Source organism: Bombus bifarius, unplaced genomic scaffold (genome assembly GCF_011952205.1).
Source record: "Bombus bifarius isolate JDL3187 unplaced genomic scaffold, Bbif_JDL3187 scf7180000007990, whole genome shotgun sequence".
Classification (NCBI taxonomy): domain Eukaryota; kingdom Metazoa; phylum Arthropoda; class Insecta; order Hymenoptera; family Apidae; genus Bombus; species Bombus bifarius.
Window position 1 is genome coordinate 575753 of NW_022884371.1, and position 22819 is coordinate 598571.

Consider the following 22819-nt stretch of genomic DNA (forward strand, 5'->3'; position numbering starts at 1 on the left):
CTGTTTCAATCGGGATAAGGACCATGATTTTTCTTATGGAAATTTTTAGCTGAAACACAACTTCCGAGTTTAAAATCCACATACGTCGGGAACAAAGGTTGGAAATAGTTATGATATCCATTTCGAGACACTTTGTTATTAAATAAATAAGAAAGGGATGAGGAACATGATTTTCCTTATGAAATTTTTTAGGTGAAACACAACTTTCGAGACACTTTGTTATTAAATAAATAAACATAAATAAATAATACATAAATAAGTAATAATAAAATAAGGAAGGGATAAGGAACATGATTTTCCCTATGGAATTTTTTAGGTGAAACACAACTTTCGAGACACTTTGTTGTTAAATAAATAAGGAAGGAATAAGGAACATGATTCTTCTTATGGAATCTTGTAGGTGGAACACAACTTTCGAGTTTAAAATTCACATACCTCGAGAACAAAGGTTGGAAATAGTTATGATATCCATTTCGAGACACTTTGTTATTAAATAAATAAGAAAGGGATGAGAAACATGATTTTCCTTATGGAATTTTTTAGGTGAAACACAACTTTTGGGACACTTTGTTATTAACTAAATAAACTTAAATAAATAATAAAATAAGGAAGGGATGAGGATCACGATTCTTTTTATGGAATTTTTAGGTGAAACACAACTTTCGAGTTTAAAATTCGCATAAGTCGAGAACAAAGGTTGGAAATAGTTATATCCATTTCGTGCCACTTTGTTATTAAATAAATAAGCAAGGTAAATAAGCGAGGAAGAAGTTTCTCAGCGTTGTGTCCGTTTTATAGTTTTCATTATTTATCTTTATCGTTTGTTTCGTACGGTTGCTTCGCGATAACGAATGACGAATATTGTACTTCACAAAAATCTAGATAAAGAATCGTACGTCTTACAGATACGCGCGTTAGCTTACAAGAAAATCTGGTTTGTCAGGACGCTTTTACCAATCGCTGTATGTACAGCCTACAGCGAAAAACAGAATTCTAAAGCATTATGTATACAATTTTACGGTAGCTTGCCGAGTATGCGGGTACTGGCTTACAACGGCTACAAAATTTTGTCGATCGACGAAACCAGTTGGCAGTAAATCACGAAAGGCGTGAATGGAACGGACAGGTCGGACAACCGTTACCATCGTTCATTCGATATCTAAGAAGGCCAAAGAATCGCAGCAGGGGTCTTACCATTCTCGTCCAATATCGTGTAAAACACACGCGTCCCCGGTGTCACGGATTTGAACGTAGCTCGTACAGCAACCGGTGGACACGCGTAGTCGCGAAACCAGACCAGTCCCGACTACGATTTGCTGGTCAGGTGGATGTAAATAAACAGGCCGGCAGGCGTGCAACAATCCGCATTCGAGCGGCCAAGAGTGGACACCGCCAGAGGATTTAGACGTAACATGGTCCTCGGCCGACTAACTTGACGGCCTGCCAGACGCAAAAAAGATTCTGCACGTTTTCCGTGGCCAGGAACACCGCGTAGGCGATACAATTGGACGTAGAACCCGAGGACAATTATCTGTCCGGCTCCCCTAGACAATGGTAGCCACGGAAAGCCTTATCGTGGGCTGGTTGCGTTACTCGCAACACGTTCAACGTTCCCCTTTGTAGTTTCTGGAAGCTCGTAAAGTTCAAGTCGCCGTTTTTCTCGTCGAATGCCATTCGATTACTAAGGTTATTCGCATAGGCTCGCCAACTAAATGGAAATTTACGAGCGACTTCAGAACGACGGATCTCGCTTGACAATAGAATATCGTGTCAATATTTGTGTACAAATAGCGAAAACAATGTACACCCAGACGATACGTGGACGCGTTCTTTGGAAGAGGGCAGAAGATAACATAGAGCTGGACTAATGGTATTCAGGGAAACGCGTGACTAATCTGGCTGTTGAGTAAGATCTATAGTTGGTCGAAAGTGGAAAATCAAATTCTCTCGATAAGAGTGCGTCCGTTTGAGGAAGACTCGAGTGGACACACAGGGTCGAAGGAGGAAACTTTTTTGGCTTAGTGTTTCGATGCAGGATGCTGCGTAAGAAATACCATCGTGGAAGCTTCGTATCGGTTGTATCATCGGTATCTTTTTTATGTTGCAGGTAACGACTGTGCCGGACGAGGGCGAGAACAGTTTTAAAATGCCCAGAGCTTCTGTGGTACACATGACTTCGACGGCGACCAGACCGCAGCACATGTCGCAGGTATCGATCCTTCTCTTCTTATCAGCTTATCCGAATTGTTATATTTTATTGTTTATTCGTTCAGAACGCAATGATTCAATGGATACACTCGAACTGCTTTTCTTTTTTCTCGTGTAGTAGCTCTGAGTTTGTAGGAAATGTAAAAACCATAAATCCCTGTAGATCATATTCTCTCACGAATGCATCAGAAATTCTATTTTATAAAATTTACTACTCTTAAAAATAGTTTCCAACCTAGTTTGCGTGAGAGTAGTAAACGAACAGTTGGCAAACAGCGAGTCAAAATTTGGTGCAAGCGCGATTATTAGCAATCAAGATGGACTTTATCTCGTACCCATTTCGCCGTGCACTCCGGTTGCCGAATAATCCAAATCCAGTAAGCGTAGCGAACATCTCCTTCTTGGCATAGGTCCATATTGATATGCAAATACCAAAGACACCCGCTAGCTTAATCGAGTGTCCCGAGCTTAAAATGCATATCGAGCGGGCTGTTTCGGCCGAAGCTCTCTTTCCACCTTCTTTCCTTTTTCTTCCTCGCCTGTATACAATGACGTGCACTTGGCTATCCCGGACTGACCAGCCATTTTCATAATACCGCCACTCTAAAGACTTTCAAAGCTCTATTTCCCTCCTTCTTTCCTCTTTTCCCCTGCTTCGCCCGCGCACCATCGTCTAATAGTTTTAAGCTAATGGCTCTCCTAGTTAACTCTGACCTAACTCGGGGCACATCCTTGGGCCGCGTAAACGAGCTTTTAACGTCGTAGCAGAAGAAACGCACGGAGGAAGCTCCCACGTAACAGGGATATTCATACCACTAGCAGAGACTGTTCATCCGAACTTTCAGCGTGAAATGGTGCTGCGACGGCGGGTCGAAGTTGCTTTTGCACCGGGGCATTTCACTTCGACTAACCGCGGTCACCGCGAAAGCTTTACGAGACTCACGACAGATCCCGCAGAGGCTACCATTTTCGTTCCAATCCTCTTCGTATCTATCTTTTGACAAATTACTTTGAAAACTCGTATCGGATTGCCACGTTGACAATTTCTCAATTGTTTTCCAACAGTTTCCTAGGGATACGAGTTTCCCAGTCTCTGTCAATTTTTCAAAGATCAGTCGATCGCTTTATTCGCCTAAGTTAATCCTACCATTAAAGAGATTCGCCTGATTTTCTCGTTCACGATCAAGAATTTTCCCTCGATTATATCAGAGAATAATGACATAGCGTACACAATATACGATTTCTTTTACGAACTTTTCACTTCTTTTTTCACATAGAACTACCTCTGCCCTTTTTCGATCCCACTATATTCAGGCTGTAGAATCAAAAAGAAAAGAAAGGGAAAGTGGTTGAGAATTCGTGGAATCGATTGGCCAGATTATGGAAGCGGTTGGTCGGTGCTAAAGCGATTTCCATTAGGCCGCATCTTGCCGCGATCAACGGTCGGCCTGATATTGCGGCCGATAAAAGGCTCGCGCTCGGTATAACGCCATTTTATTATCGTTGGTGGTTCGAACGGCGCCATCAATATTTGCACACCGAAAACAAACTGAACGTACGCGCTGCGATACAAATCCATTTACCATCCTTGCTGTGCACGCGAACGAGAATTAGATTTCGGGATTATCGAATGCAGGTCGTGCATCAAAACGGAATCGCGTAGCCGGCCCTTCGTGGCTCAACCCCTGTTTCCACGATACGGCCGAACTGAAATTACCCGGATTCGTTCACGCTGTTTCTAACTTTGACGCTGTCCATTATACACCAATTAGTCGGCGAGGATAATCGCATCCGGCATAGTAACTAGGTATCCGTGTTATTGGATTTCGAGTAGAAAGCGAACCTCGTTTCGTTATATCTTGCAGCTTTTCATTCGATTATCAACGTACGAGCCCCGTATAATTGTACGACTGGCTGACAATCACAATGCTATTGCTCGGTTCATAAACTCGTTACGTTATTTCTCGTAAATTAGTTTTCGTAATTAGTAAATAAGAAACTGACCATATCTTTTCAAAGACAAGATCCATATTTATCTAGAGAATTATTTTACAAATTTTCACTTTACTGGACGCAGTATCCAATGTATCTTAATGTGTGGAATCGTACAAATTTCTTTTTTGTGCTTCGTTTCAGCAACGTTTGTTACAACAAATTTTTCTCGTTGAGAGTCGTACAAGCGTTCGCAGTGTTACTTGTGTAATCGAAATGACACACCATACGCGTCCACAACCACGACATTAAATCATTAGAATCTACGTATATGCAGAATTTTGCCAAATCAAAGATTCTATCATTTATATCGCATTCACCGCGAGTTGCTCAATTAACGACAATACGTCTCGCTCTAATTTCACGACATCTTGCTCATTGCACACGCCACGTACGTCATATAAAGCCGACGAGGTCGTATGTAAATTAGTCTACATGCAACGTTATAACGGAATTGCCAGATCCAATATTATAGTTAGTAACAACAAACATGATCTATATTGTTTCTCTCCTATCAAACCTAACAGATAGGATAATTCGGTTACTCGGGGTTTCGAGTTTCAGTTTAATGTCGATCCGGATTGTTCGATCGCGTTTCCCCCAAGTGGCGTTTCAACGTACGTAGACGAACGTTTGACAGATGAGTTTAACGCGCTGTGACTATAAATGGTCAGCGTGTTAGATTGAAAGTCAGCATCAAAAGGGTTAAACGCTGGGCCCAAGCTGGGTCACCAGCTGGACGCGATACTAGCGGAGAGCGACGCGAGCCACCGGCTGGTTTACAGCAGCATCGCACTGTCGAATGTCGTAAACCGCTGGTGAGTCACGTAGCGTCGTTGCTTCTCCTTCATGCTGATGCCCGATTTCGTATTCGAGTAATTGCACCAGACTAACGCGTCGACAAGAGTAACTGGCTACTACCGGGATCCGCTCGACACGCTGCGTTCATCGTGTCACTGCTTTCAGGCAATTTCCAGCCTGGACGAAGGCGATCGATTATGTCCAAAGATAATTCTTTACGATTTTCCATACTTTCAAAATTTTGCAAGTTAACGTCACAAGTATCAATTGCCATGCAACGATACAGCTATCGATCGTTGCATTCCCAAAATAATTACGCAGATCAAGCTAATATGAGAAATAACGATAAAACAGGAACAGTTTATCGGTAATTGATTCCTTGAGAAACCAAAATTGCTCAGCCTCGCTTTTAGCCTCGTAATCCCATTATTAACAATACTATTGCGTTATTAATATTCAACTTTCCGAAAAACCAAATTATTATCGATCACGATTTTTCGCAAGCAAGTAGCGCGAATAACGATAAATTCCAAGATAAATATCAATAATATGTATCGTATTATTTTCTTCTATTTCTCAATGTATAATGCCGGCCGGTACAGCTTCTGACTGACTCAATTATAGATCAACCCGATCAATTACGATTTTTCGATCAGCAACTCTAGCCAAAGCTCGGATCCCGACTGATAACGGGTATCGGAAATATCGACCAGCGAGACTCCGCGAGTGCAGTGACTCACGCCAGAATGATTGGTCGTTTAATCAAGATCGTATTTAAGTAGCTGCACGATTTTCGCACGATCCATGTCGCTGCAATAAAAAGCTTTGAAAAGCGGTTCGCGACCCACGCATCATTGTTCGCAGAGCCAGCATATCGACGTCTCTGGCGGAAAGGTTATCGCTGTGTCGCGTTTAATAGCCTCTAATACGCCGGCGGAATATCGAAAGTTTATGCAAATTTATGTGGGATCGGCATAGGACGCGTGTCTTTTAAAATTCCTTTTAAGCGACGCTGCGAACTATAACAATCTCAGTGAAATTCATTGAAACTACGATGACGTATACCGTGCGCGTGTGATTTTTGGATATTTTCGTGGATGCCAGACACGCGACGCAAAATTTCTTTTCCACAGTAGAACAAAATTTTAATGTCGGACCAGCAATGAAACACGCAGTGTGCGTGTGATTTTTGGACGTGTTCACGAACAAAATACACGCGATAGAAAATTCCTAAGTAATGCTGCGAACTGTAACAGAGATTCAACGTCCAAATAGCGACGAAACACAAGTGTGTGTGTGTGTGTGTGTGTGGATGAAACACAACAGGCGACACGTGTGTGCTCGCTAGAGTTTAATATAAAATATCGACAGGATTTTAGAACAGGTGCGAGTGACACGGCTTTACGGATTCAGCGGCAAAGCTGTACCGCGACACCGCGTTACGGTGAACTCGTTCGCGACCATCGCATTTGCAATTTTTCCGCCACCCCTTCCGGTTGCTTCCGACGTGTTCGTTATTTTGTTCGGGAGATTTATCGCAAGAGGAAGTGGCGGATTAAAATTTTAGAGATTTGCGAGAGTTTCAAATCTTTTTCTTACTTTCCTGATATTAGTGTCACCTTAGAAAAGTTCGTTAAAGGTAGTCGATAAGTTAACAGAGACAACAACCGAGGAACAGTGTACAAGAGTATTTCATTTAGTGTTAAGTCTAGTTTATTTTAATTATTTCAAATTTATGACCGAATTACGCAAGAAAATGATGTATTATTTGAAAGCATAGGAACTAACTGAACGACTAATTAAGAGCGGATGTCTCTATCCGCAATCGGAGATGAGAATCGAATGGGGCAGCGATCATTATTTTTGACAGCCACCGATCAATACTGCATTACGCGGCAATTGAATTATCTGCTGGCCATAATTCAATAAGCGGACAATTTTGCCCTCTTTCACGATGAATTAATGCATTTATCTCGCGATCTTTAAACGTGGCAATTTATTTTACGCGAAGCAACCTCGTCGAGATCACGAAATTGCACAATAATTGCAGGCACACCCTGCATTACCTACAATTATAGCTCATAAATAATTATATTCTCGGTGAGCTGACCGACATAAGAGCGGAAAAATTCGCTCGGAAAAGAATATCGAATACCTCGACACGAATATTTTTCACATGCTGTCTGGCTCGAGCGGTTGATGTCATCTCTATTTCTTATTCACACGAATAAGTAGTTCTACACTATCTAGCAGATCGACACTTGCCGGAACAGATACTGCCAATAAAATTGGATTTCCCGCGTAAAAAGTACAGATTCGAATAGCACGAGAATGATTTACACGGTCGAGTGGGTTTCTGTTGTCATTCAACAAATCGTAAAATCAAAGGTGCGAATGTATATTACGCTACAGTAGCTGTTCTAGTATAAACACTGTCTAACTATACACGCTGAAAAGTAAGGAAAAGGAAACAGAAATTACGACTTTGGAGATCGAATTGACGATGCTAAACACTAGACACACGTATTATGTATATAACTGAGAATTCTATAGAAGTCTACGTGCAGAGTCCTCTTGGATATCGAGGATTTTCGGTATTCCAGACGTAGGTATGAAGGGCAGCAAAGCTGGAGAATCCCGGAAGTTTCAAGAACTTAATGGTTGCAGAAGCTGCAGCGCGAGCAGTGGCTATCCGCGAGTGTATTTTACTGCCACCATGTTTGTGTATTTTACTTTGCAGTAACACAAACGAGGCACGCGCGGTGACGCAACCGAGGAAGAGATATTGTGAAAAGCGGTCGTGGCGCTTAGATCTGTGCACACATGGGATGAATAATTTGCAACGTTTATAAACGACCGTGTCGCAAATCCATCGTTCCTAAGTAACTAGACTACTGCGATTAATCAACAACCACGCAGGTTTGCTTTTTCAACGATTTTACGATCCATTTCCACGCGGAAACGAGATCGGCCAGCAGAGGAAATCTGTTCTCTGAGGTTTATCGAAATGCGCGAACGCTAGCCTTTCATCGCAAAGGCTCGAGGATTCATGAGAAAGAGAATGAGTGAACGAGTGAATGAGCGAGCGAGTGAGAGAGATAGAGAGATTGGTTGCAACAACGTTTCGCATTCCTCCGCGCGAGATTCCATCGCGCCGTAATTTCGGCTCCCTGCACCATAAAATCGGTGGTTTCTACACACGAGGAACTCGAGCGTTCTCGAGCATTGTCACGCGCTCGGCTCGATCGTTGCCGAGGATGCGTGTGCACGAGCCTGGCCCAATGCGAAATGTTCAGTATTCCTTGCGAGGGTAGAGATCTGCTTTCAGTTTGCGGCCAACAATTTGTCCGACGATTGCAACCTGCGATATGCAGCCTCCGCGATATACATCGCTGGCATTGCTATATTTGCCAATGAAGGAATTCGCAACCCTCCGACTACCCTTAACTTACGAAACTTACGATCTTCATAGACCTGATAAATCCTTCCGGATTCCTAAATTCCTGATAAATCCGCACAAGTACTTTTCGACCTATGATTTGTCGTGTTTTTTTTTTTATTGAAATTTGTGTCTTGATTAATTTCTAGCGCTGAGATTTTTTTACAATTTTTGCCTACGTACCTACTGGATCTTTTTGGTTCGGGGCAAGTGACGTTCTTGTTATTAATAGACGTGGACAGAACGAGAGAGAATGAAAAGTTTAGTAAACAGATGAAGAATATTAGGAATGACTTTGTTTATGGTAACCTACGATATTTTCTATGGGTTCTATTAGGGAGTAATGTCTATGGAAAAGAAATTCTGTTATAGATTCTATTTTATTCGAACTGTTTTTTGTTCTTCTGTATTTCCAATTTGAACTAAATTGATCTAATATATTTTATACACTCTACCACCAGAAACAAATAATGTTTACACACTTACCACAGTTTACGAGATATATCAAAGATAGTAAAGATTATAAAACTGAAAACCTAAACCGTTGAATACCTAAAACACAGCAGTTCCTATTTCACGCGTAATCTCAAAACGACAGACACTTTAAAGCGATTTGGCAGGCGAAGAATTAACATAACAAATTTGCATATCTTCGTAGGTGTTGGCCACCCTAGCGCTGTCTATGGGAACACTGTCCTCAGGCCTGGCAAAGGGTTACACCTCACCAGCCTTGGACTCCATTCTAGACAACCAACCACCTCACCTTTATCAAACATCAAACAACGACACTGGGTAAGTAATCTTTTCACGCGCAAAAGTTCTACGCGATTTAGATCATAGCGAGCAGCGTGTAAGTTGCGTTAAGAAACGACGTAGACGTAGAGCAGCGTAACACGGGCGTTAATGTGCAAACAGGAAAAGTGAAACTTCATAAGTAATTGTGAGTTAGATGTGTCGTGTCCGGTAACGATTAGCGTCGGTCGGTAGATAAGCAAATTAAATAAACCCGACGAGATACTTCGCCGGGTCGTAATAAAGCGCGGGCGAATATCTTGGGTCTTAGATAATTCACTTAACAAATGCATTAACGTCACTCTGTTCCGTTTCGAGCTGGCTGTCGCACACTTTCCCCGCGATAGTGCTCGGTTTTATCACGTTGCATTATAAACGAAGCACGCCACATAAAGTGGCGAGAATACTGTGTTCATTAGCTATATGCCTTCAATATTATTCGACTGTTTACATTCTTTACGTAACCACGAAATTTACGACGAACGATTTGTGTTTTTAATCGCAACTAAACGCTACAAAATCGATTATAAAGCTATAATGAAAATGTCAGGGCGAACAAATATATGGCTTCTTATCGGTATATGCATTTCGGTTGTCACACGCTTCATTCGTCACTGTAATTGAGATATAGATTCAGCGAATATATGCGAGAAATCTTTAAGTATTAGGTTGTCCGAAAAGTTTCTTTATAAGGAAATAATGGATGCACATTTTCCGTTTTATATTATTTTATCAAATTACGTATGATCCACTTTGTTCTATCAAAATAAAGATCATAACGTTTGACGGATTAGGTTTCATGTTTGTACAAAGATGCGTCGTTGTAAAAGACGTGTCTGTAAAAGAAAGACACTTTTCGGACAATCTAAGACATTTTAAAATATTTGCACGACTAATTTGCACCGAGTCTAAGATGACATTCAACCACGATACACAGATCTCTGCTCCAAAAATGATAACTCATCATCATTATCGTATTATATCAACTCCTTCAGTTAACAACCTTTCACGGTTTTCTTTTACCATATAAAATAGGTTATAACGCATAAACGATGCATAATTGGCTCGAATTAATCGACGAATAAGGCAACATATTGGTCGGAATAGAGCACATCAACTGGTTAGCTATCCTTGAACCGGTTACGAAGATCGATGCGTTACAAGGACCGATCTAACGATCGATCGTGTTCAGCGACTTAATCAAAACCACACGACAGAAGGAGAGAGAGAGACAGAGAGAGAGAGAGAGAGAGAGAGAGAGAGAAGAGGGCCAGAGTAGGCGGCCTGGTATTAGGGAACGATTAGGTCCTCGCATAACGTTAGTTCCTGTCATCTGTAACCGTATTGCCATTTGTCGCAGGTCGGCTTTCTCGGTGACGCAACAAGAAGCCTCGTGGGTAGCGTCGTTGTCGATGCTGGGCGCATGGTTCGGTGCTATGATCGGCGATTGGATAATGAGGAGGGGTCGTAGATTGGCGCTCCGTGTCACGTCTTTGCCTCTGGCCGCCGTATGGGTCCTTACGGGCATCGCACCCTGCTTGGAATTGGTATACGTCACGAGCTTCATCGGAGGCCTTTGCTGCTGCATGATCGTTATGGTAGCTCAGGTATAGCGTCTTTTATCTTTCTATACGATACCAAGACTAGAAATAAGTAACATTTAAAACACAGTGTGTCATTTAATTTTCTGTATCTTTGAATTTACGGAGCTAATTCACGTGGTGCTTGTAACTTGGCGTATAAAAATTCGATATAAGAAGACAAACAATTTGTATAATTATTAGAGTCCATACGCGTGGTAAAAGTTCACTGAATTTCCCCATTATCTGTGACTTTCCCTCCATATAATACGAGTTTGCGTTCGAACAAGTGGATATAATCGGCAGGAGTTCATTTAATGGGACACTAAAGTCTCGTCCCAATAAACGGAGATCGTATAAATGATGTTAGACTATAATTTATCTGTTAGCGCTAGTATAACATAGAACTATAATCGTAAGTGCCAATTAGACATGTTTTACGATATTTATTTAGCTTTTCTAAATCTGTTAACCTGTTCGATGTACAGAGATTGAATAAGTAATTATTAACAGAAATAATTACGTTTCCTTTCTTTTCGTTAAAAATATTCTCTTCTGGTACTTACATATTCTTCGCCGGTTTTACTCCTCCGTTTATGGTTTATTATTGCAAACGAGGCCTCTACTAACAAATAATCGTTTCGTTCAGGTATACATATCAGAAATCTCGATGCCGGGAATCAGGGGCTGTCTATCGGCGATGCTGAAAGTGGTCGGTAACGTTGGCGTGTTATTGTCGTACATCGCAGGCACGTACCTGAACTGGCGACAGAGCGCACTGCTGGTAGCCATAGCGCCGTCGATGCTCTTTCTAGGTACTTTCTTTATACCCGAGACGCCATCGTACCTCGTTCTGAATGGCAAAGACGACGAAGCTGCCAAGAGCTTGCAATGGCTGCGCGGTGATCAGGTCGACATACGTCACGAACTGCAGGTAATTTCAAAGATACTTCGCCTTATGAATACCTCTTTTATGCGATCGGCATTCCTTCTCGTCGTACAGCAAATTGTATTACATCGTAATCAGACGACGATTCAACGGAACTTCGCTCGTGTAGCTTCTCTATTTTCAAGCGATTCATCACGGTACTACAAACTTCGATTATCCGATTGTTGCAGGTGATCAAAACGAATATCCTGGCGTCACGAGCGAAGCAGTACGAGCAGACGCTCAAGAACAGCATGTTCACACCTGAGCTGTACAAGCCAATCGCCATCACGTGCGGGTTAATGTTCTTCCAGCGATTTTCTGGAGCGAACGCGTTCAATTATTACGCGGTCATTATATTCCGTCAGACTCTGGGCGGCATGAATCCTCACGGCGCGACCATTGCAATTGGCTTTGTGCAATTATTGGCTTCTATGTTATCAGGTACGGTAGCCCGAGCCTCTGGTTGTCGTTGTACGCATTCGTCAAACGACGAGAATAAAAGAAAATATTCGAGAGAAATTCCATTTCTCACGCGCACAACGAAATCCATCGACTTCCTAACGTTTCGTTCATCGTTTTGTTGCGTTTTACAGGATTCCTGATCGACATCGTGGGTAGGCTACCGCTGCTGATTGCCAGTACCGTGTTCATGTCGTTGGCGTTAGCAGGTTTCGGCAGTTATGCCTATTACATGTCGCAGACGCAAAATCTGGGCTATCCGGACACGGCGGTGGTCGGTCAGCACGACTGGATACCGTTGCTCTGCGTGCTCGTCTTCACGACCGCTCTAGCTTTGGGCATATCGCCAATTTCGTGGTTATTGATTGGCGAGCTCTTTCCCCTGCAGTATCGTGGCCTCGGCTCCAGCATCAGCATGAGCTTCAACTACTTCTGCGCGTTCGTCGGCATTAAGCTCTTCATGGATTTTCAGCAGGTGAGACGCCCTAATCACGTATGATCGCAACGTCGCGCAGAACGTCAACCGCTTTCGGGTTAACGCATATCGAGTGTCTGGGTATTCCAGCTATATGGTATTTAATTAGAAGCTCGATCGATAAACTACAATCGAGCGCAGTATCTGATCATGCTTCGGTGCGTAATTGAAATACCTCGGTACTTATCCGCCATAGTATCCAAATGAGTGTATGGTACTAAAATATCATTAATGCAGTAGTTTATTGCCTGATTAACTAACTAACTAAAACTAGCTAACTAACGGAGATTACGCTTCTTTAACCGATTGTCGTTATTCTCATTGCGTAATTCTTGAAACTGATATCGTGAAATGGGTCTGTGCGTCGTCTTGCGGATTAGAATCTTACGAGATTAGATAATATTATTCATATACCGTATCACGGCATTTCATATGTGACACGACGTTAAATATTTCCAAATCACGTTACAGACGTTTGGTCTACACGGAGCATTCTGGTTCTACGCAGCAGTCGCGGTATGCGGACTATGTTTCGTAGTATGCTGCGTGCCCGAGACCAAAGGGAAACAACTGGACGAGATGAATCCAGACTACGCACAGGCACGGTAGTATAAGGCCTCGTTAACGGGGGGTTTGTCGAACCTGGAGAAATCCAACAAACCCCTACCAGGAGGAGCTTATCCGAATCAACACGATCCGAGAGAGCTGTATAATTCGAATCCAGCTACGGATATTCCAACGACGTCTTGTCACATACCGAACTACAGGAGTAATCATCGCAAATTATCCGATTATTGCAACATCTTCGCCGAGAAAACTAACAGAATCGGTAGAAACGTGGAGAGTTTCATGCAGTCCCGTGGATTCTTCACGGCGCGTCGTTCCACCGACGAAAGTTCGCGCAGCAACGCGACCACAACTCATAGAAGCAACGGAGACGTGATCCGAAACGATTATCGATTCTCCGATCGGCTGAACGAACGACCTGAAGTACTCGAGGAGAATCAGCATCGTTATGGTCGGAACGGACGAAATCGCCGAGATAGATGTGCCTACCCAAAGGACGTATATCCAAAGGATACGTATCCAGAAGAAAGAAGCATCGATTCGAATTACGTAAATCGCGACATGGAGATGCAGCCTCGACGAGTTAGGCATCGCGATTACACGGCTGCGTACGAGGACAACAGCTGGAGGGACGTCTCGAGTGATTTAAACGGGTCTAAGCCGATCCTGAGGAACGGCATTAGTCACGGAAGGGGCGAGAGGCTTTACAGCTCGACTTTGCCCAGACGAAGTAGAACCATCAATTTCAGAGATCAGCCGGCCAATTCCCTCGAATCGCGGCGTAGCTACCCGAGAAGCTTGCAGGACCTCTCGGACCTCGAGCTGGACGATAGAATACGAGATTCAGGCGATTCGTCTCTTCTATCGTCGAACAGGGAATGGAGAAACGACAGGCTGCTGGACGATGGTTACAGACGTCGAAGATATCGGGAGGACCAACTCGAAGATGATTATTTGAGACTCTACAGAAGTTTGTCCAGGCTGAACAGATATCCGCAGGGTGGCAAGTACGAGCCCGGCCAGGTACACTACGAGAGAGAATGCAGGACATTCGGCAAGGACACGGTTGCTTTCATTTATTACAAAACGTGCTACTTGTGATGCACGAAGAAACGCAATAGGGTTGACGATAATAGTCGATCAAAACGTTCTTCGTCGATGGATCATCGTCTACCCGATATGCTTAATGATTCGTTGAGAACGAGGAAGCTTGGTGACCTGATTTTCACGACGCTCGTTCTTCCGATGTATTTTTCCGATTAAACTTTCGATTGACGCGAATTGGAATCGTGATGTTTTCGCGACGTTTAGAATATATTTAAGTATTAGAAGATTTTCTTTCCACGACGAACCACCGAGAGTCTCTGGTGACAGAGATAATTGTTTATTTGCTACATCGAAGGGTATTGAAACGACTTGATTTTTACCACAGCAAGATCTCATTAGCAATGACGTTAGATTATTGAGTTCCTTGATCGATTTGATACGAGCTTTTTTCAGTTGACGAGACGATAGAAATGAATATGAACGTATTTCATGATTCATCAGCTAGCGTATAAGATTGGTCAGAAACGCGTACATTCGATCAAACGAACGCGTCGAGTCTCCCTTTCTAATCATCTTCGAATACTTGACGTGTAAAACATTCTAAAAGACTTGTATCGAGTAATCAAAAAAGGTACAATTTATATGAACGTAGAATAGAGGTTAACGATTAATAGCGGGTAACTTGTTAGAAATTGAAGAACGCAGCGAGACGTTCGAATGTTAATTTCTCCTCTCTCTGACCAGTTTTATGCTCACTTTCGATATTATAAATCGTTAAATGAAGGAATAAGATCTGTTTTCAAACGACACGACTGAATTACATAAATTCGTATTAGATAACCATCTTCGTGATTTGCCTTGTGAAACGTTGAACGATATTTTGACCAAGAAGCGCATTAAATTAGCATACGTTATTTTCCGTAACTATCGAAACTACGTAGAACGAATACTTGCGGATTACACGCATCCGAAAAGAAAGATGGATCTCGTCGAAACAATACAAAAAAAAAACAAAAGAAAAAAGAAAAAAAAGATAAAGAACGCTCTTCCGTGCAACGTGCCTTTTCTGAGAGCACGCAAATATAGACGTACAGATAATAACGCAGAATACGTACGTACATGTATAAATATATATAAACAAAAGAAGAAACAAGCAGGAAAAAATAATAGTCGTATATATATACATATATATATATATATATATATATTAATATAAATTGTTTAGAATAGAATCGATAGACTGGTCCGTCGATTGTCGTCGACGTTTCTCTAAACACTTCAAGATTCACCGTGATATTTTCAACTTACGTCTTCGAGTTTCGAATCGTGGCTAACACGTGAAAAGCTAATTAACTAAATAGAACGTGATAGTATAACAAACGGAAAATTCCACTTTTCTTCCAGAAAGCAAGTTCTTGTTGTTTCGAAAGCGCGTATGACTGACTGATGTTCAAACCTAGTGGTTTTAGCAGTTTCGTTGGCCAAGTAAGAACGCCAAGGAGAACGTGGAACAAGTTGTTTCTCCATTGAAATACGATACACGCGTTCCTGTTAAATCGATGGGAAAATAATGGAAATTTCTACTCCACGTGATGAACGTGCACCAACGAACGAAGGATATATGTATTTTTTATTCAATACGACGATCGTATGAAACGAAACGACTGGAACGTAACCAGATGATGTGATCGACTGAGCGTGGCCGAGGAAGTGTTCCTTGCTTTTCCGCCAATTTAACGCTATTCGCACGACCGTGATATACGGTGTATTATATACACCGTGAACGTAAATCGTGACGTAAACTCTATCGCCGAGGAAAGAATGTAGAAGAGAGAGAAAATAACTTAGACACGACAGAACAGAGAATATTTTACTTGTCGCGGCTATAAGTATAAACACACGGAGGAGGGAGGCTCGTTCCACGTTTCTAACAATGGCCACTATTGACTTAATGATGACAATATTATTAACTGTAGATATATTATACATATTACGCGTACTATCTTTCATACTTAAGTACCTATTGTATAAATCGACTATTATTGTACATTATATACATATTACCAGTACGAACACTTATGTAATACCGATCGTACAACTATTCGGACGTGGTGAACAACATTTTTGCGACAATACTGTAACTAACCATTGCCAAACTCACGAGACACGCGTGCGTAGATGGAAACTTGAAAAGCTTGTCCTATTGTAACGTGGATGACAGTCGTGACTCTTTTGAACATAGTATGCGAGTTCGATCGAGGATACGACTGTGATCGATGATGAATTTTTCTACAATTTTCGATGAGATAAGCGTTTGGTGTATAGGGTAAGATTCGTGCAATGATATCGTCGAATCTGGAACCCGAGAGAGGAGTCTTTTGAGGGAAGGTATTCGAGAAAACGGCATTTGTATTTTGTATTTTTATATAGTTTGTAGAACTCGTCAGCGTCGACTTTGCAGAAATGATTTCTGCACTCTGTGATCGAACGCCTGGTCTTCACGGATGAAAATATTCATCACGAGTTATTATCGTTTCACGTGAGAAAAGAAGAGATTCCATGTATCTATAGAACGAAGAAGTTCCATTCGTTAAGAGTTTACGTTCAGTCGTTCTGATATTTTTCTAAAAAATGTCGCTGTTTAATCATAGATTTAACGAATTCCAATTAATTAAGCGCCCGATATCAGGGATATTAAATCGATATCGACATATCAGGAGCATCTAGTTTTCATCAAATTAATTACGAATTTCATTTAAACAGATGCTTCATTCATTGGTAATAAAATAATAGAGTCAAACGATATTTTTTTCCGTGTAGTCTATCGGCAGGATTTCTTATATCTGTAATCGTTTATAACCCCGTGAGTCATATCCCTGCCATATCCAATATTCTAACGAAGAGTGCTGGGTCCTCCGACGTACAATAGAAATAGGGAAACTTGTACTTAAAATGTTCAGAGGAAAGAGGGAAGGAAAAAACGGATCGGTTACTTTTGTGGACGGTGATCGATGTCTCTCCCTTTCGCTTTAAACGTAACTCCAATTACTTCCATTTGCCACCTTTCCGTTAGATACCGAGCATACTAACAATGAAAATAAATTTCTTCAAAAGTTAACGTAGAGTTTCATCAAATTTTCCAGACGCGTGTCACTGTCTACAAATAGAAACGAGAGCGCAGCATCTTCGAATCTCAAACCTACCATCTAAATGAACCTTATAATGCTCAAGGGCTTGGACGCAGTATTGAATAAATGAAACTTTACAATTAAGTTAACGCAGGTGCAATACTCGTGAAACGGGTGCACATAGAATAAGAATAAAAATAAATCAAAAAGAAAAAAAAAAGAAAAGATACTCCGGGATTCTATATATGAATATATAAATATATACACATTATAAATTGTACAGAATAATTCTTCGACCATCGTGAGACTATCTCCTTTTTCCTTAGTGTACTGCGCCGAACGATAAGTATATAAATGTTTTAAGAATATGGTCTAGAAGGGCTGAATAGGTGTAGAGGTATAAATTCTCCGGAACAACTGTACAAGTAGTAGCGATAAACACCCTCACATCTTTCCTAATTAATCGGAACACCTCTCTTTCGGCTAGTTAATAGCTAAGTAAAATAATATACACAGACACGCAGCGAGCGAAATAACGTAAAGGAAACAAGAAAAAAAAAAAAAAGAGTAAAAAATAAAAATCTGCACTGTGCACTTTCGTGAATTGAAGGTATTATCGTAATCCGTAGACGTAGTAAACAGCGAGTGGAAAGTCAGATTAGAATTCGTATTACATAATGCACGCGTAGCTATGCAATTATTACTTGACCGTGAGTTTGATGACGCAGGCCGTGGTGTGATACTGACATTTAGCGGAAATGATTTGTTCATTAAACAAAACAAAAAAAGAAAAAACGCGAGAAAGGCAAAAATGCAAGGAGAAACATTGGGTTTACGGTACACATTGAGCAAAGTGCAATCAAAAAATTTATTAACGCATCGATGGAGTTGGTGAAATGGCCGATCGAATTATCTTTTTCATCACGGCTCGGATAAAAATATTTATTTCGAAAAATTCTGTGGCCCGCATCAAACACGCGTTCGTATACATATTTGTGTGCGTATATCGTGCGTGAGTGTGTATGTGCGTGTACGCTGTATATACATGTATCAGAACAAGGACAATGAAAGTTGCTTGTAAATGTGTGCATTGAAATTGATATAAGGATAATACAAGTTGCTGAAGTTTGGAAAGTCTGTTATTATGAAATGAGAAAAGAAATAGAAACATTAATGGAATATGTTAAAGAATGAAAAATTTGCAAAGCAAAAGTGGTAGTGCATCCGGGCATTGAGAACGTCACGGTCTGTTAAGTAGCCTCTATATACATTATACATAATTACGTCTTCTATATATCGACAATAAATTAAACGCGAACTATTTACAAGTTATCGACAATAAAAGAAGAAAGGACATTCGAAGGAAGCGCTGGCCGTCACCGAATGGGATGTTCGAACGTTTGTATGTAGATAAAGCTAATCAGGGAAGAGAATATTCCGACAGAACGTATTTTTCAAAAGCTGCATACATTAAGGATATATATAGAGTAATATGAACTTACATGTATGTATATTATATATAATATATATATAATATATGTCGGAGATGGAAGGACATCGGGGTTTCCCTTTTCGAATGTTGAAACTAAAAAATAGTTTTAATGTTCTGATTCAATTTTATGACGATGGGCTTGGGCTCGAAGTGACATAACGGGTCACTGGACGGTCAAGGGAGGGACGTGTACCAAACAGAGGATGGAATAATTATATAGCTCTCCTTAAAAACAAAGATTGACCTGAGAGGTGGGGAGAAGAATATATAACGGCAGTTCCACTTGGACTGCGGATCAGTTCAGTCAGATAAGTTTGACTTATACATTGAGTCAGACGTGTATCACATCGCATTCGTCATCCCGTTGACCATGGTTACGTCCAGTGATCCGTTATATCACTTCGAGCCCAAGCCCATCGTCATAAAATTGAATTAGAACACTAAAACTATTTCTTAGTTTTATTACTTAAGTGTAGCTATAGTAAAAATCTGGACTAGGGTATTGGGGTTTTTCCCAACATTCCAAAAGGGAAACCCCGATATCCTTCCATTTCCGACATATATATATAAACATATACCTGACCTAGCCTGGAAGGTCCGCGCCTAGCTTCGCTTGCTAGATTTAATATTTTTGTAATGACGCTTAGACGTAGCTCGTTTGTACCTTCGCGAATTAAGAAACGCGTTTATATGTTCGCGCATCATCTTTACTATCGATCAGTGATGCGCGGAATTCGAATCAAAGCGGGACGATTAATTCGCATTACGACCACCGTAAAAAAGATCGCGATCCACGATCGAACACGATACGCAAACTGTAATATAAAATACGCTGCTGTAAGAGTTCGTGGTTCTTCGATTGAACTTCGACTTATGCTTATCACATTTCTATTACGGATTCCTTTGATTACATCATACATACATATAATTAGGCTAATTTAGTTACGAGAACGATTCTAAAAATAGACAGAAGTAATCACACGTTATCTGTGGATATTTCTTGAACGGGGCAAAGTCGATCGAAGAGATACGAATAATAGCACAAAACAATCCTGCCGACACGGTGGTATGAGAATTTGCATTCAAAGAGACGTGCACGTATCGAACGAGTATATCTTGTATTTGAGCTACGAATGAGTATGTACTTAAAAATCGTAATTCGTTAGCGTCTGCATTTGTACCTCTCTAGAAATAACGGATGATCCAAGCGCTAAATGACCTTCGGCGGAACCAACTACTTGCGTGTTTGTATAGAAATCCATATACACCTACATAAAATGCCAAAAGAAAAAGCAGATATAATCGTCAAACGATCGTTTTTCTTATTCTCTTCTTACCAACATTTCCTACATGTAGTATACTAAACGATCCTATATCTTCATAGACATATAATACTTTCACAGATTAAGAGATATGATCTTTTTGCCCTTATTACTTTGCCTATATGTATATCGCAATATATCACAATAAAAGATGATAAATTTTGTTCATTTTGTGAAGCTTCTTCTGCAGACGTACAATTATAGCCATCTGTGCTCAAGACGACGTACTACGCTGCATTTGAGCAACTAACATGACGAAAATTCAATTTCAAAATGTGAAAACACTCACCCAACTGCGGCACCGAAACGTACGTCTCACAGTCCACTAAAAATTGGCCGGTTTGCACTGCACCAAGAGCGACGACTCGTTTTGTCAGAAACTCGATCGTTTGCGGTCCGGTTTTGTTTTCTGTCATCGGATATTGCTGCAAACTGATAAATACAAAACGCCGGTTACTAACGAGATACTGAAGAGCGTTAGTTTTGTATTTAGAGAAGTAAAAATACTTGTGACGACCGCAATATTAAGAGAATATCATAACAATTGAGACAAAACATTCTAGAACGCTCGTTCTATTCTAACATGTGCTATTTCGACATAACCTCTAAATGTCAAAAGTTAAAGCGAATACGTATAGTATATAAAATTAAGTGTCCACGATCGTTCAAATTGTAAATAAGGGTAAACAGGAGAAATATTTTTAGTTGTAAATTTACTTACACAGTAACACCCATTTTCTTTTGGATCGTTCTACGCTAGAATTCACCGGGCTACACAACACGAAACACTTGTCAAATGGAGAGAACGCGCGCAACTTGAATGAATTCTTGACGATAATTCGCGACGAATGGCAGATGGCGCCATGCGCATGGAACATGGCGACCTCTAAACTGGGAAGAAATAAAATTCTACATATTGAGATATGGTATGCATCGAACGCTCGCAATTCAATACAGATTAAAGAATAAGGAACTACAATTTGCAAATTTTCATATTTGAATTGAATATCATTGAAAATTAAAGAATTGAATCTTTCTCATTTTCCATTTTCATTTCTTTAAATACTGAAATTGATCAATAACGAAATTATTTAACAATCTCCATATTCTAAAAATACGTACAAGATGTACTTATAATTATGCCGTTGTGTACGTTATGTACGTACGTATAATAAAAAATATATATTCTCGTCTAGCTTAAAAGGAATAAATGTAATACCAGGTAATATTATATGGAGAGCATATAATGTAGGTATACATACGTATATAGCAACATGAGATGTTCGAGAACTTTTCATAAGTATAAAAGAAGCTGTATTCACATTTCTTGAATTAAGTATTTCATTAAATTACCTTTACCACTTGAACCCAATTGCGACTACAAACATAAGCGCCAACACATTTCAATTCAGCACCGTCGTCACGCTCTGTTACAATTTCAATAGCATCCACTTTGTCGAGTCACGAACCGTTACCAAACACGATACTCCCGCGAATGTGTTGTAAATTCAAATTTTTGGAAAATGGCGTCTCAGGAGAAGCACCGTAAAATGAAACCGTATCGATCATAGCCAATCTATCGACTGTAATTTCACTCGCTACGAGAGATGGCGATATAGTACATTCGAGAGTACTCCGAAATGGCGATATGTTTCTGTTAAAACTCGAGTAAGGTGTAGTTTTATTCTTACTACGTAGACGGTATCGAATGCGGAATGAAATGCAAGTGACAAGTTTTCACGCACGTATGATCGCAAGTTTCCATGATAGAATTTCCCGACCACAAGGAAAGGCGGAGGCGCCGATGTGCTGGAAGGCAATTTGAAAGCCAAGTAAGAATAATTCGTTCTCTATATCCGTATATGTAAGAATCGGATAATTCAACGTAGCACACGATTGCCGATTCTTTACTATGTTTGGGCATGCATATCGGTCGTGCGGTTTATTTCAAAATACGTGACATCAATACAACGGATATACAATGCAATTCGTACGCGATTCGTATGCGCTTAACCAACCCTTGGGATGATATTATGGCGCCAAATGAATATTACAAACAGCTTCGTTCGATTAATTGTTAAAGTTTCTCTTTCTGAAAGTTGAGAGCTTGCGTGAATATGACATTAGTTATATATATGTACATGCAGAATGTATATGAAGTCGCCATTAACAATTTTGGCGCCAAATCTTCCTTACTACAGATCTCGATTTCACGCATACCTAAAATACACGTGTATACGTGTAGTTAAGGTATATATTTTCAATACGCATTCAAAACCGGAAACTCTATTCCTTATTCCGTTATTTCGATTATCGAACGTTATCGATATTCGAGAAACCAGTCAGTTACGTACCTACAGAGGGCAGTTCAGAATATATAACCTTTATAGAAAAATAATATGTCAACATGGAACGAATTGTTTGTATCAAACGTTGCTTCAGTTTGGAAAATAGATATTTACGAAAAAAAGCATTTTAATTTTCGAAAAACCGAGGCAATCTATATCCTATATGAAGCATTTTACGTCGGATGCATCTTTTTATTATCGCTGGCAGCACTCGCGGCTGAAATCGTCCGTTCTGCAA

At 40.6% G+C, this 22819-nt stretch overlaps 2 protein-coding genes across 6 annotated transcripts in view; one reads left to right on the plus strand and one right to left on the minus strand.

Moving 5' to 3' along the window:
- LOC117205320 (facilitated trehalose transporter Tret1-2 homolog) overlaps positions 1 to 17980 on the plus strand; it is a 121983-nt gene extending 104003 nt beyond the window's left edge. For 4 of the 5 annotated variants that reach the window (XM_033443605.1, XM_033443606.1, XM_033443604.1 and 1 more), the window contains 7 exons: positions 2108 to 2209; positions 9099 to 9232; positions 10593 to 10839; positions 11462 to 11746; positions 11932 to 12184; positions 12337 to 12677; positions 13149 to 13286. In XM_033443605.1, the coding sequence (XP_033299496.1) occupies positions 2108 to 2209; positions 9099 to 9232; positions 10593 to 10839; positions 11462 to 11746; positions 11932 to 12184; positions 12337 to 12677; positions 13149 to 13286 (1500 nt within the window). Of the gene's footprint in view, positions 1 to 2107; positions 2210 to 9098; positions 9233 to 10592; positions 10840 to 11461; positions 11747 to 11931; positions 12185 to 12336; positions 12678 to 13148 lie in introns of all 5 variants that reach the window. The other variant, XM_033443607.1, reaches the window with a different exon arrangement.
- LOC117205321 (very-long-chain enoyl-CoA reductase) overlaps positions 1 to 21089 on the minus strand; it is a 146831-nt gene extending 125742 nt beyond the window's left edge. The window contains exons 1-2 of the mRNA XM_033443610.1: positions 20955 to 21089; positions 20523 to 20665 (exon numbers count right to left, since the gene is read on the minus strand). Coding sequence (XP_033299501.1) covers positions 20523 to 20665; positions 20955 to 20968 — 157 coding nt within the window. The 5' untranslated portion in view covers positions 20969 to 21089. The remainder of the gene's footprint in view (positions 1 to 20522; positions 20666 to 20954) is intronic.
- Positions 21090 to 22819: the final 1730 nt, after the last annotated feature.